This window comes from Eublepharis macularius, chromosome 9 (genome assembly GCF_028583425.1).
Source record: "Eublepharis macularius isolate TG4126 chromosome 9, MPM_Emac_v1.0, whole genome shotgun sequence".
Classification (NCBI taxonomy): Eukaryota; Metazoa; Chordata; class Lepidosauria; order Squamata; family Eublepharidae; genus Eublepharis; species Eublepharis macularius.
The window spans coordinates 95,001,509-95,015,953 of NC_072798.1; the positions used below are offsets into that span (position 1 = coordinate 95,001,509).

At 43.8% G+C, this 14,445-nt stretch overlaps 1 protein-coding gene across 1 annotated transcript in view; it reads left to right on the forward strand.

Annotated features, from left to right (window-relative positions):
- Positions 1-14,445, forward strand: part of COG5 (component of oligomeric golgi complex 5) — a 261,645-nt gene that overhangs the window by 19,916 nt on the left and 227,284 nt on the right. The window contains exon 6 of the mRNA XM_054987831.1: positions 607-727. Coding sequence (XP_054843806.1) covers positions 607-727 — 121 coding nt within the window. The remainder of the gene's footprint in view (positions 1-606; positions 728-14,445) is intronic.

Sequence of the window (14,445 nt, forward strand, 5' to 3'; positions counted from 1 at the left end):
GTGTGTGTGTGTGTGTGTGTGTGTGCGTGCATTCTGCCGCAGTGTGTAGTATTCAGGGCTTTTTTCTGGGAAAAGAGGTGGTGGAACTCAGTGGGTTGCCCTTGGAGAAAATGGTCACATGGCTGGTGGCCCCGCCCCCTGATCTCCAGACAGAGCGGAGTTGAGATTGCCTTCCGTGCCGCTCAGCAGCGCGGAGGGCAATCTCAACTCACCTCTGTCTGGAGATCAGGGGGCGGGGCCACCAGCCATGTGACCATTTTCAAGCGGTTCCGGAACTCTGTCCCACCGCGTTCCCGCTGAAAAAAAGCCCTGGTGGTATTTATGTGTATTGTGTGTATTTATGTGTATTTTGTGTATTTATGTATACGCACATACATGCATACTTGAGCTGCACTGTAATAGATCAAGATGGGTAGCCATGTTAGTCTGTAGCAGTGAAAAAAAAGTGAAAAAGAGCAAGAGTCCGGTAGGACCTATAAGACTTAACACAATGTGTGCACTGTAATGTGATCCGGCTTGCATTGTCAATGTGTGTGATGCTTCCACAGCAAGAGTTTAAAAATGTGTCATCGTGCTGAATACGTTGAATATGTTCTTCCTCTCAAGGCTGCTTGTGACTTGCTGCGGAGAATAATACGCATCTTGTATCTCAGCAAGAGGCTTCAAGGGCAGCTGCAGGGAGGAAGCCGGGAGATAACAAAAGCCGCTCAGAGTCTCAATGAGCTTGGTGAGTCCTGTTGGCCATTTCAGTGGCTTTCTGTTTGCTTATGGGCAAATGTTCTTCTGCCGTCTGAAATGTAATTTCCCGTTCATTCGAGGAGCCGTCGGAGTGCATGGCAAACACAGTTCCTCTTAACTGAGTTGCATTTGGGAATAATGGGCATGCCGGTAGCGTTGACTTCCTTTGCTTCTAGCAGCTGAAAAATTAATTTGGTTGGTTGGTGTAGATAAGTTTTGGATTTTGAGCCTTGGTTAGAGGTTTCCAAAGTCAGCATTTTTGTTGTGTTGACGCTGCTGTGTAGCCACATAAATGTGACTGCTTCATGCCTGGGAAAAACCGTGCGCTTAAAGCATTTTCATTTGTGCATGGAGTTTTGATATTTTGCCTTTGATTATGTCCCCTTGCATTTTGTTGAGTTCTGCACAGAAGCATTTCCTAATTCTCATGGGTAGCTTTTGGGGTTGTATGTGGATGGGGACTGATGTGAGGAGTGAAAAGTGCTAGTTTGTGCGGATAGATCAAGATGGATAGCTGTGTTAGTCTGTCTGTAGCAGTAGAAAAGAGCAAGAGTCCAGTAGCACCTCTAAGACTAACAAAACTCATGAAAGTTCATACCCTATCACAAATGTTGTTAAACTTATAGATGCTACTGGACTCTTGCTCTTTTCTACTGCTGGTTTGTGTGTATGCAAAAGCCAGTGTATGATATTTTAAATCCCAGCCCATAGTCTGAAAGTTTGTTCTTTCTCTCCATCATCATAGATCCAGAGGTATTCGCCGTGTTAGTCTGTAGTCGCAAAATAGTAAAGAGTCCAGTAGCACCTTTAAGACTAACCAACTTTATTGTGGCATAAGCTTTCGAGAACCACAGCTCTTTTTCTCAGATTCATCTCTCGAAAGTTTATGCTACAATAAAGATGGTTAGTCTTAAAGGTGCTACTGGACTCTTTCTCTCCATCAATCTCTTTCTGTCTCTGGATAAAATAAAACTGGCAAATTGTGTTGAGATAGATTCTTTCTCTCATGCTCATTATAGCATCCCATTTTAGCCAGGGTATCACAAAGATGAACTTCAAAAGGGATAGTTACTGTACTGTAGGGATGTGTATTCACTTAAAGCCCTCAAAGCAGTTTACAGCCTTTTACAATCACAATAGATCTATAGAAAACATCACTAAACTGCCAAACTAATTGTCTTTACAAGCCTGGGAAAAGAGGGCAAACTTGACTCAGCATTTGAAGGCAATAGAGACTCTGTGTGGCAGACCTCCTTGGGAAATAATTCCAAAGCCAGGGCAACACCACAGAGAAATCTCTTTGAGACTTATCCAAGATATGGATAACTATGGCCTGATCATCTTGTCCTAGAAGAGGAGATTGCTGGCTCACAGTCGAAGCTGGCAAGATGGCATTGCTGCCAGTTGACGTTGCTTGAGCATCCATGTGCCAAGCTGGATTCCAAGAGCACCTCCAAGCTGCACACTGGATTTGGGGTGGAAGGTCCCCCAAGGATCATATTTTCTAACCCCCTGCACAGTGCAGGAAATTCACGGCTATCTCCCCCTCGCCCCCATGACCCCTGCTCTATGCCTAGAGAAAGACAAAAAACCTTTAGGATTCCCTTCCAGTCTGGCCAAGAGGAAAATTCCTTCCTGACCCCGAAGTGGTGATTGGCATTATCCTGGCCATATAAGAAAGTGCCACAAGAGCCTAGCACCTAATGATCGATTCCTGCATCAATGGCCATAAGTTGGAACAAGTACCGTACTACAAGTACTTAGGGGTGATGAGTCATTTGTCTGGGACCAGGACTGCTCATCATGAGTATGTTGCAGCAATAGGTCATAAATCTGCCCAGAATATTTTAAAAATTTGCACGTACCAAAGAAGGTCTCTATTTACCAGCAGCCCTCCAGCTATTTCTGGCCAAAACATTACCCTAACTACTCTATGGATTAATACTTGGACTTCCTTCCTCTTGTTTTGCTCCGTTTAGAGCAAGTTCAATCAAGATTCTTGAGACCGTTGTTCCAAGTACCTAGCTTTGTCTCCAATGCTAGCTTATGCCTTGATTCTGATTTGGTTAAGGTGGAGGCTAAGGTAAACCTAGCCTCTATCAATTTTTGGCTAAAGCTAGCATATAACCCACAGTGCCTGACACCCTTAGTTCTCAAAGATAATGATCAGTCTTCTTGAGTGAAGACTATCCATTGCAAACTACAGAATTTAGGATTCTCCTTAGAAAACACTCTGAAAATGGGATCTGACCAAGTAAAAGCAATGATCAAACAAAGGCTGTTTGATACCGAGCGACAGAGACAACAGTAACGTCCCAAATTTTTGGACCTCTGAGAATCTAAGATATGTTGTTGTTCCGGCTCCCTGTCTCTCTCCTTTGGAGGTACCTAGCCAACGAAGACCTTTTACATTGGCAAGATGGTAAGCTCTCCCCTCTGCAGTTTTGGAGGGGAGATATAAAAAGGTCCCCATGAAGGACAGAATCTATCTCTGTGGCACTGAAAAGGTGGAATCGGTGGAGCATGTCCTGTTCTGTCGCAGTTCTTATAAGGGTATTTGTTCAAATATAATTGCCCTATTGCTTAAAAGCTTTTCAGGCTGTTCTGATGTTGATATCTTAAAGAAGCTTCTAATGGGTGTTAATCGGCAGATTACTATTAGTTGCATAAAAAGTTTTTCCGCGGCTTGTAAAATCCTTTGGGATTTTAAGTTTTAGTAAATTTTAACTGCTGTGTAGCAGAATTGACCTTATGTGTTTTTTATTTGTCTTAAGGTAAAAAAAATGTGAACTTTCGATTTGTGCTGATCATAGACCGAATAAATCTGATTGAACTGATTGCATCCTGCTCTTCCTCTTCCGATCTGCATACATTCATATTGAGTCATAGAATCCTCATAGTTGTCAGGTGATCATCTAGCCTCTTCTTAAATTCCTCCAAGGAAGAAAAGCCCACCATCTCCCAAGGAAGCCTGTTCCACTGAGGAACCGCTCTAACTGTAAGGAATTCCTAATGTTTAACCGAAAACTCTTTTGACTTAATTTTAACCTGTTGTTTCTTGTCTGACCCTGTGGAGCAATAGAAAACAACTCCACTCCATCTTATATGTGACAGCCTTTCAAATACTTGAAGAGGGCTATCATATCACCTCTCAGTTCTCTCCAGGCTAGACATACCCAGCTCTTTAACTTTTCCTCATACAACTTGGTCTCCAGACCTCTCACCATCTTTGTTGCCCTCCTTTGGACATGTTCCAGCTTGTCAACATCCTTCTTAAACTAAAGAGCCCAACACTCAACACAGTACTCCAAGCGAGGTCTAACCAAATCTGAGTAAAGCGATACTATCACGTTGTATGGTCTGGACACTATACTTCTGTTGATACAGCCTAAAATCACATTAGCCTTTTTAGCTACCACATCACACTGCTGACTCACAATCAGGATGAGGAACCATTTACAAGCACTCTTTGGGTGTGATCTGTCAACCAGTTATAAATCCACCTAACAGTAGTTGGATCCAAACCACATTTTACTAACTTGTTAACAAGAATATCATGTGGAAACTTATCAGAAGCCTTACTGAAATCAAGATAAACTATGTCGATGGTTGTTGTGGGTTTTCCGGGCTGTATTGCCGTGGTCTTGGCATTGTAGTTCCTGACGTTTCGCCAGCAGCTGTGACTGGCATCTTCAGAGGTGTAGCACCAAAAGACAGAGATCTCTCAGTGTCCCAGTGTGGAAAAGATGTTGGCAGGTCATTTGTATCTACTCAGGAGGGGTGGGGTTGAGCTGAGTCATCCTGTAAGAGTTTCCCAGGGTGTGGAATGCTAATGGCGGGAGGCTTCACTGTATCCTGAGGAGGTTCTTTTGCATATGGATTGGTGCTTGATGTGCTAATCTTCTCTTTTGGTGCTACACCTCTGAAGATGCCAGCCACAGCTGCTGGTGAAACGTCAGGAACTACAATGCCAAGACCACGGCAATACAGCCCGGAAAACCCACAACAACCATCGTTCTCCGGCCGTGAAAGCCTTTGACAATACAATAAACTATGTCCTCGGCATTTCTCTGATCCACCAAAGTAGTAAGTCTCTCAAAAAAGGAGATAAGGTTAGTCTGACATGACTTGTTCTTGAGGAACCCATGCTGACTCTTAGTAATTACAACCATCTTTTCTAAATGTCCAAGGACTGACTGTTTGATTTGTTCCAAGACCTTTTGAGGTATGAATGTCAAGCCGACGGGTTTGGTAGTTACCTGGATCCTCCTTTTTCCCCTTCTTGAAGATGGGGACAACATTTCCCACCTCCAGTTTTCTGGCAACTGACCTGTTCTCCAAGAATTCTTAAAGATGATAGACTTACACTATTCCACTGAAACCAGAAATAATATTTTTAGATCCATGGTCCAACACAGGAATTCCACGAATCAGGGAAGACCTCATAAGAACTTTTCTAGTCACTGCAAAAACAACAATAACCTCAAAATGGAGGTCACAATAAAAACCCACCCAAACAAACTGATATACCAAGATCTGGGATCACTTCATAATTAAAAAAATAACAGGTCTTATTCAATCTGAAATCTATCGCAAGACAATAGAATTTACAGAAAAATGGCTCCCGTTCTTCTAATATATTACCGCAAATGACATACAACCAGATAACCAACTGTACCAAACACTCATCTTATAAAACCAGAATATTACTAAACAGACACTGCCTATGAAGACACTACAGGCTATTACCAAAACTCTTATAAAACAACAAACAGATCATGTTATAAAGATGCATCAAAATACTTTACCCTTTGAAGATCCGTCAAAAAGACCAAAATCATAAAAACCTAAACCTAAACTACCAGAAACTTCGACAAACCTTGGATCACTACAAAATCTATTCCAGACATTTATAAATGAAAACAGATGCTAACTCAGAACCTTGAAAAGAACCCCCCAAAAAGTGATTACAAAAAATATACTTGTTGTAAAGGAATTATTATATCTGTAGTTAAGAAAATGAAAAATAAAATTTTTAAAAAGACGATAGACAGAGACTCTGCAATTATATCAACCAGTTCCTTTAGTACCCTAGAATGCAATTAATTTGGCCCTGAGTTTCCCTTGCAAGAAAAGACTGTGGCAAAGTAGGAATTGAGCGAGTCTTCCTTTTTTACAGGAGATCGAGAGAAAATAGAGGCTTTCAGCCCGATATTGAATAGGGGAAATCAAAGGTGGACGACTCCTGCTTTGTAATTAATATATTTATTGACAATTGTATGGAAGCTTTTGAAGAAGCGTGTGTATAGCGAAACGGGATATTCAGCCGGGCATACCCGTTGCCATTCTCCCGTCGGGAGTGACCCCCCCGGGTGGTCACTCTCTGAACGGATATTACCAACTATGGTCGTTTATGGTGTTGCCTGAGACAAAATAGTAAAACGACATTGAATACAAGAATTGGTTGTTCTACAACGGTCTTTTTTTGGCTCCTGCCTTGCTTGTTTTTGTCAGTGACCGTTCCCCTCTCTTGGTTTTTGGTCTTCCTTTTTTATCACCTGTTAAAGTTTCCCTTTCGTCTCCCTGAAGTAGGCCTGTCACTTCCTTATTCTTGCTCCAAACATAACCAAAGAACCCTTTTTTCTTGTTAGCATATTAAGCTTTAGCCTTTCTAACGCTCTCTCTACAAGCCCTGGCAATTTATTTATATTCATCCTTGGTTATACAGCCCTCCTTCCATTTCTTAAATGTGTCAGCTTTGATTTTCAGATCTTTAAAAAGCTGTTTTGGAGCCACTCAAACTTCCTTAAGTTCCTCCCATTTTTCCTTCTCAGTGGAATTCGTTTATCATTGTGCCTTCAATATCTCGCTGTTAAGACTCTCCTACCCATCTTGAATTCCCTTGTCCTTGAGTAGTTCTGACCATGGCATTCTACCCAGCATAACTTTGAGCTTATTAAAATGGGCTTTTCTAAAATCCAACCTATATGTCTGACAATGTTCAGCTCTTCCCTTACCCAGGATCTTAAATTCCAAAATTAGGCGGTCACTACCAGGGCTTTTTTTCTGGGAAAAGAGGTGGTGGAACTCAGTGGGTTGCCCTCGGAGAAAATGATCACATGGCTGGCGGCCCCGCCCCCTGATCTCCAGACAGAGGGGAGTTGAGATTGCCCTCCGTGCCACTTGGCGCGGAGGGCAATCTCAACTCCCCTCTGTCTGGAGATCAGGGGGTGGGGCCACCACTCATGTGATCATTTTCAAGAGGTTCCAGAACTCCGTTCCACCGCGTTCCAGCTGAAAAAAAGCCCTGTTCACTACTAGCCAGGGTGCTTACTGCTTTCACCTCATCAGCCTTCCATATTGGTGAGAATTAGGTTGAAGATAGCAAACCCCTTTGTTTCCTTCTCTGTCTTCTGGAAGATGAATTTGTCAGCAAGACAAGTCAGGATTTATCAGACCGTACGTTTTTAGCAGTTTCACTTCCAACAGGTATCAGGGTAATTGAAGTCACCCATGACTGCTGGTGTCCCACTAAGAGTTGGGTATCATCTGCATGCTGATGACTCTTCTGTCACTTTGTTTGTGTTACTGCCACCAACGTTTCAAATATAGTAAGAGTTCATGCTCACTTTCTCGTCGCAGTCGAGACATGGATTAATCTGTGTTACATTATCCTGAATACATGCTCTTATTGAAGAACAGCAAACATTGCCCTTTGGATCAGATCAGTTTGGAAGTAGTCCAGCCTTCTGTCTCCTACCACGTCTAGACAGATGCTGCTTGCGAGCCTGCACATTTCTTAGAGTTCAGCAATTGGAGACATACTGCTTCTGAACATGGAGGTCCTATTTCCTCTCTAAATTCGACCAATCCTTCCTGTCCCCGCCCAGCAAGCATTCCTAGCGCCAGCACAAGACCTCCTCGGGCAGCAAGTCTTCTTTCCAGGTCTAAAATGGATATGGGGGAAAGGGCAGGAGGAACTTGCTTATCTGTTCAGCTAGCCAGTTCTTTTCCCGTGTAGCCAAAATGAAGCCAAAGCAGCATGTGGTGGGACAGCCACCATGAGGCTAGATGTGGTAGCAGCAGGAGCGAGTTGCCTCTTCTTTGCTTTGCAAGGATCCCAGTAGGCAATCTGCAGTCCTCCGGGAATTGATCGGCCATCCTTTGGTGGACTCTGATCTGTCCTCTGTGCACTCCTAGAGCCAAGCTACAAGTGACGCCTGACACAGGTTGGACACTTGTCAGGTTCCCTCAAGTTTTGATGGGAAATGTAGGCATCCCGGTCTTGCAGCTGTAATGGAGAGCCAAGCTGTAAAACCAGCTACATTTCCCATCAAAACTTGAGGGAAGCTGACAAGTGTCCAACCTGTGTCAGGCATCACTTGTAGCTTGGCTCCTAGTGCTTACGTTGTTGAAACTGATTGTAACGGATGCATTCCCTTTAAGGAGGTTCAAGTTTAGTAATTGCTCAGCTGTGTTTTGAAAGCTGTGATGTTTTTCATCAGCCAAGGATTTTTCCCCTTATATTTTTGTTAGAATGATACGACATCCCCACAACACCAACTCCACCACCATTTTGCATTCATAAAACCCAGCAGGACCTATTGTAAACAAAAATAAGATAGAGCCTACTCTTATCTGTACAATAAGATTTTCATTATAGTTTTGCTTAAATCCTAGGAAATAGCAGCCAGCATACCATATAATTAGCACAGTATTGTGTAGAAGCTAAGCTTATGGTACTAGCTGTTCAATGAACTGCAACTGCAGCGATGTCTGTAATGCGCTGTGATTATCACATGAATAATATTTCCTAGCATAGCTAGTGTATTCTTGCTTGGTGCAGCTGAATTCTGAAGAAGATTGATATAATGACCCAAAATGATTTATCGTCAATTAATGCACTTGATGGAATGTAAATGTTCAGTTGAGAGAGAGAGAGAGAGAGAGATGAGTGAAGCAAAAAGTTAAGTTGGGGTTGGGGAAAATGAAAGGAACTCAACCTCTTCAAATATTTAGCTGAAAATTCTTTGGCCTTACGTTTGACAGTTACGGAACAATGATTTCAAAGGCCTTGAATAAATATAAAAACGGCCCCACTTGTGTTTTTCTGATAGGGGCTGAACTAGTGAATGTGTGTGCAGGGCATAGTAATAAAGGAACATGCGCATTAAGAATGTGTGCCTGTACTTCTTGCAGATTCCTTTTGAGAAGGTTCTGTGCAAGAATGCTTCAGGTAACTGTTGCCAGTGGCTGTGTATAACTTCTCTTGATTTTTGCTTTGAAAACACACAGAATCACAAGCTGTTTTATTTGCCAAGGTCATTTGGTGCCATATTGTTGGTGTCCGTGGGAGAGGAAAGGTGCTATAAGTGGGAATTGTTTCCCCTGTGCAGAAGTGATCTGCATGTTAAGCTATTCTCTCCACCTTCATTTTGTGCCACAGAAACTCTGGGTTACATATGTTTTATTTTGGAGCAATGACAAATGACATGCTAGAGCGTCTATTGATAAGAATCACAAGCATCTCTTATTACCCTGCAGAATCTGAGATACATTCTTGAAAGACTTTCAGCTGAAGTTCCTCTGTCTGAGCAAATGCCCGGTATTCAGAAGGGTTTGTCACATGACTAACATCCAAATTCAGTTCATAGATCCTGTGCTGCTGAATGAATTAACTATTTACTTTCACAACAACAACAACAACAACATTTGACTTACATACCGCCCTTCTGGACAACTTAATGCCACACTCAGAAGAGTTTACAAAGTGTGTTGTTATTATCCTCATGACAATCGCCCTGTGAGGTGGGTGGGGCTAAGAGAGCTCCGAGAAGCTGTGACTGACCCAAGGCCACCCAGCTGGCTTCAAGCAGAGGAGTGGGGAATTGAACCTGGCTCTCCAGATTAGAGTCCTGCCACTCCTTATTACTACACCAAACTGGCTTTCATTGGCCACCTTTCTTAAAAATGCTTGAGTCCGCATGCAACATTTTAAAAACCCCCAAAGCAAAAACATAAAGCAGTAGAAACAACAGCATGTATCCAACCATGTGGCTCCTTTGATGGAACAACTTTTTTATCTGGGGAAGAATAGGTGGTGATTTCAGATGCTTCCCCCTCCCTTTCACTGAAGACCTCTAATACTGCATGCTGCGCCCATGCTGTTTCAGAGGGTACTGCCCCCCCTAAGGAACAAATTAAGGGGTGGGGAAATCAGTGGGCTTCAGCAGGAGGAGGCAAGTTCTGCTCCTCAAAGTTTGCATCTACATGAATACACATCAGTGGTGCAATCAGCTGGATAAAATCAGAAGTTAAAAACAATTAATAATAATAATAATAATAATAATAATAATAATTTGATTTATACACTGCCCTTCAGGATGGCTTAACACCCACTCAGAGTGGTTTACAAACTATGCCATTATTATCTCCACAACAACAAACACTCTGTGAGGTGGGTGGGGCTGAGAGAGCTCTGAGAAAGCTGAGACTGCCCCAAGGTCACCCAGCTGGCTTCAAGCGGAGGAGTGTGGAATAAAACCCTGTTCTCCAGATTAGAGTCCTGCACGCTTAACTACTACACCAAACTGGCTCTCATGCAGGAAAGGTGGCAGGAAAAACAATGACTATAATGAGCACAAAAACTAACCAAATCTCTGAGCAAATGAAAAGTTTTGGCCTTCTATGTAAAGCTAAAGGCAGGTATTGGGTTCACTTTTGAGAGAAGCAGTTCTGGCATTTAAGTGCCACTTCAGAAAATGTTGCTACCACCCTTGTCTCAGAAAGTAGGAAATTGTGCCCAGAAACTGATGGTTAATGTAGCGCTCTTAAGAACTAATTGGCCATTAATATGTTGGTTCCTGTTTAGAAAGTGAAAGAAAGACATCATACATTATGGAACAAAGCCTGTGACATTCTTGAGAAAGTTCACGAAACAAGGATCAAGCCAGGCTTCTCGTTCAGTTGCACAGCTATGACGGTCTCTGAATCATATGGCTATAGCAGTCCTCGGCTATCTGCAAAATAAACAATACATTAGAAGAAAATTTGTATCTCACAGGGACTTATCTTGTTAATTGTTAGACTGGAACCTTTCTGTTGGAAGCGGAAGTCAGAAACGGATGTCAAGTATTTATGTTGTTATGAATTGTAATAGGATGCTGATGGTGGATCATTGTGAATTTAATTGATATTTTGCTCTTGCACCTGATATAAACGGTTATGGATCCATATAAACGTTTATGGATCCATAATTATACATTATAATTCTTTAATTGCTCTTTAAGTATTGCTGAAGTGAAATGTTTATTCCTTACTAAGTTGTTTGTTGCAGGGGGTTCTCTCTTTTTTTGTTAGTGCTCTTAAGACCAGCAAGACATGTTGCGAGACCAGCTTTAGGGATGCTGGGCAAGGCAACAGAAACCATGAGTAGAGTTAAAGAGACCACAACTTTATTGATTGCAGTGAATGGGAGCCTTTGTGCAGCATGGAGCATGGGTCCTAGCATTGGCTGACCCGATGACCCCCCTCAGCCCGCCTGCTGAGGAGGGGAACCGTGGGATGACAGTAAGCGGGATTCTACAAGGGTAAAAACCGGAGTGGATTTGATTTAAATCAAATCGATTTAAATCGTGATTTGAATCACTAGTCAGTAAGCCAGTTTGGTGTAGTGGTTAAGAGGCGGGACTGTAATCTGGAGAACCAGGTTTGATTCCTCACTTCTCCACTTGAAACCGGCTGGGTGACCTTGGGTCAGTCACAGCTCTCTCAGGGCTCTCTCCGCCCCACCCACCTTACAGGGCGTTTTGTTGTGGGGATAATAATAACATACTTTGTAAACCGCTCTGAGTGGGTGTTAAGTCATCCTGAAGGGCAGTATATAAATCGAATGTTGTTATTACTACTAGATTTAAATCATGGTTTTCTACGTAAAGACTCCTCACACTTAGCTTCTTGTGCAGATCTATTCTACTCCCAACAATCTTCTATTCATTGAATTTTTTGAAATTTAGCACTTAGGAGATAAGGGATTGATTCTGAGTACATAGATTTGCAAAGGAACTATGGGATTAAGGTCTTTCTCAACTGTGTGTGTTTCTTTTATAACCTTTTTGCTGTGAAGAAGAAACATGATCTCTGCAGACACAAATTCACAGTTTTGACAACTATAAAACCAAGTGTCTGTGGTAATATCTGCTTGATAGAAAAATTGCCCAATAATCTTACAGAAATCTCTGGAAGAGCATGACATTGTGAATGGATTAATGGAATTTGTTTACAAAAAACAAAAAAATGTGAACATTGCATGAATATACAGACTCATGCTACATAATTAAAAACTAATCCCTATTTCATGATGATAACTTATGGACTATAATGTATCTTAAATATAAAACTATCTTTAGATAGATTTTTCCTCAAAAAATTTTTTATTAAAAAAATCTGATTTAAATTTTAAAAAATCCAATTTAAATTAAAAAAATTCTTATTTTTTTGATTTTTTAAAAAAAATTCATTGATTTTTTATCCACCCTGGTAAAAACCTCTGCGTGGATCCCTGCCACCTGGGTGCGAGCCTGCCCTGACAGTCCCTGAGCTGGGCTTGTCCCTGACAAGCATCACTCCCAAGATTCCTTATGGGGACCCCCTACTGTGGGGAAGCAGTACACACAGACCCTGCTTCCCCTCCAAAAAGTCCATGCCTTATGCTAAGCTGCCACAAGATGGCTCCTGCTAAAGCTGCAACCAATCCTGCAGGCCATCTCACACATCCTGCGACCAGATGTCCCCAGCTGGACAGGAGCACCCCATCAGCATGGAACTACTCCTCTAGACTGAAAGAAATATTCAAGTGTGGAATGACGCGGCCCCCGTTTGCCTTGACAAAATGTCCCACAGCCCTGGTCGCCTTCCTCCTAGCCATGTCAATCCTGTTCGAGCGGACCACCCCACGCCAGGAGCGCCTCTCCAGCAAGTTGGACCAGAGGATGCACATGGCAGGAAAATGTCCCAATAGAGTCCTGAAGTCCCTGAGGATCACCTGTGAGAAACTAAAGCCCAGGAAAGCGCACAGGTCATTCTTCCCAAGCTGTGTGATTAAAGCATCCAGAGGCCCTGAAAGGGCCAGTTGCCGAAGAACTGTCAGAATCAAGGAGCTCCACAGCATCCCCCTTATGCCAATCCACCTAGATGGTCCCCTGCAACCTGAGGTGTGTCCCTCAGCCAGAATCTGCCGTCTCCCACCCAATGCACGATGCTGTGGGCACAGATCCAAACTGCCCGGTGCTGCCCTGTTGTAAGTACAGATGTGCACTAGGATTAATAGAGAGCTGTCATCTGCCCACAGCCTGGGCCTGGGTGGGGAAAAGTTCTATGTGTGCAGCCATGGTGGCTGCCCTGATCCTGAAAGAATTGGCTCCAAAGTCATGGGCTGGCAGGCTGAGCAGAAGACACTGATGAACTGGAAGTGTGAGAGGGTGAGGCTGTCTGCATGGACAAAGAGTGGTTCCTCTCCCTCTGGGCAGCCAGCTGGCCAAATAGGCTGAAAGTGTATGGACCAGGCATGATGAGGTCGCGGCCCTATTCAACATAACATGGACCCCCTGGCCATGTCTGTCTTGGCCTGCCTTAGGAGGATGATGATCTGGTGCCGGTGATAGGCCACATTGTGGAGCTCCAAAACCCACCTAGAGAAGTCATGATGGGCGTTGGCTACCCACTTTCCCACCCGGAAGGCCCTGAAGAAGGAGAGCATGAAGGCAGTTCCAGGCAAGAGGGCCTCAAAGGCAGACCAGCAAGTACCCAGGATCTACTTGAGGAGCTCACTAAGTGATGTCCCTTCAGCCCTCAGTGGCCTGCCATGCAGTGAAAGAGCTACACAAGTCTGGAAAGCCATGGGCCTTACTAAAGAATGATATGACGGCCAAGTGGCAGCTCAAAATCTTGGGGGCGAGGCCCCACTCTCTCGAGGCCAGGTACCATAGGACCATGTACCCTGAGGTGGGTAGGGATCCCAGCCCCACAGCACTGGTCAAGAAGGCCAGAAAGATCCAAAGGGCAGCCTGGAAGGCCTGCAGAGTGGAAGGGGCAACTGACGCAAGTACTCCTTGCATTACAGTGTGTTCCCAAGCTCCCACAGATCCTGTGGGAATGGGTCTGGGGCCCGGTGTGCTACTGGGGTGATGGCAAAGATCCTCTCCATCTGGGAGCAAGACATGGCATCTGCAGTGCTGTTATCAAGAGCTTGCTACGTAATGGGTTGAAAACAAGATGTTAGCCAACAAACAAGCCAGGATGAACCTGTGCACAATTCGCGTGACCCACTAAGAGTGTGAGGACTGTTTGTTTGGGACCTGCACCACCACCTGGTTGTCACACCAGAAGCATACCCATTTGTCCCTGAGCTCCTCCCACCAGAAGACCATGGCCACCAGGAGAGGGAAGAGAAAAGAGAGGTCTTGGTGAAGGCCTGAGCAGGCCCATTGGTCCGGCCACCTCTGGGTGCACCATCGGCCCCTCAGGTACACCTGAGCCCTATGCTGCCTGTGGCACCTGCAAGTCAGGGCCAGCTTTCCTGGTGTCTTGTCACAGCAATACCCTGCTGTACTCCTCTAGGATGGAGTGCCGAATCTGAAAGTCATCTTTCATACCCTTAGTGATCCTGGTGTGGTGGGAGTGGAAACCCCTGTAGTTGCCTTGGTGAGC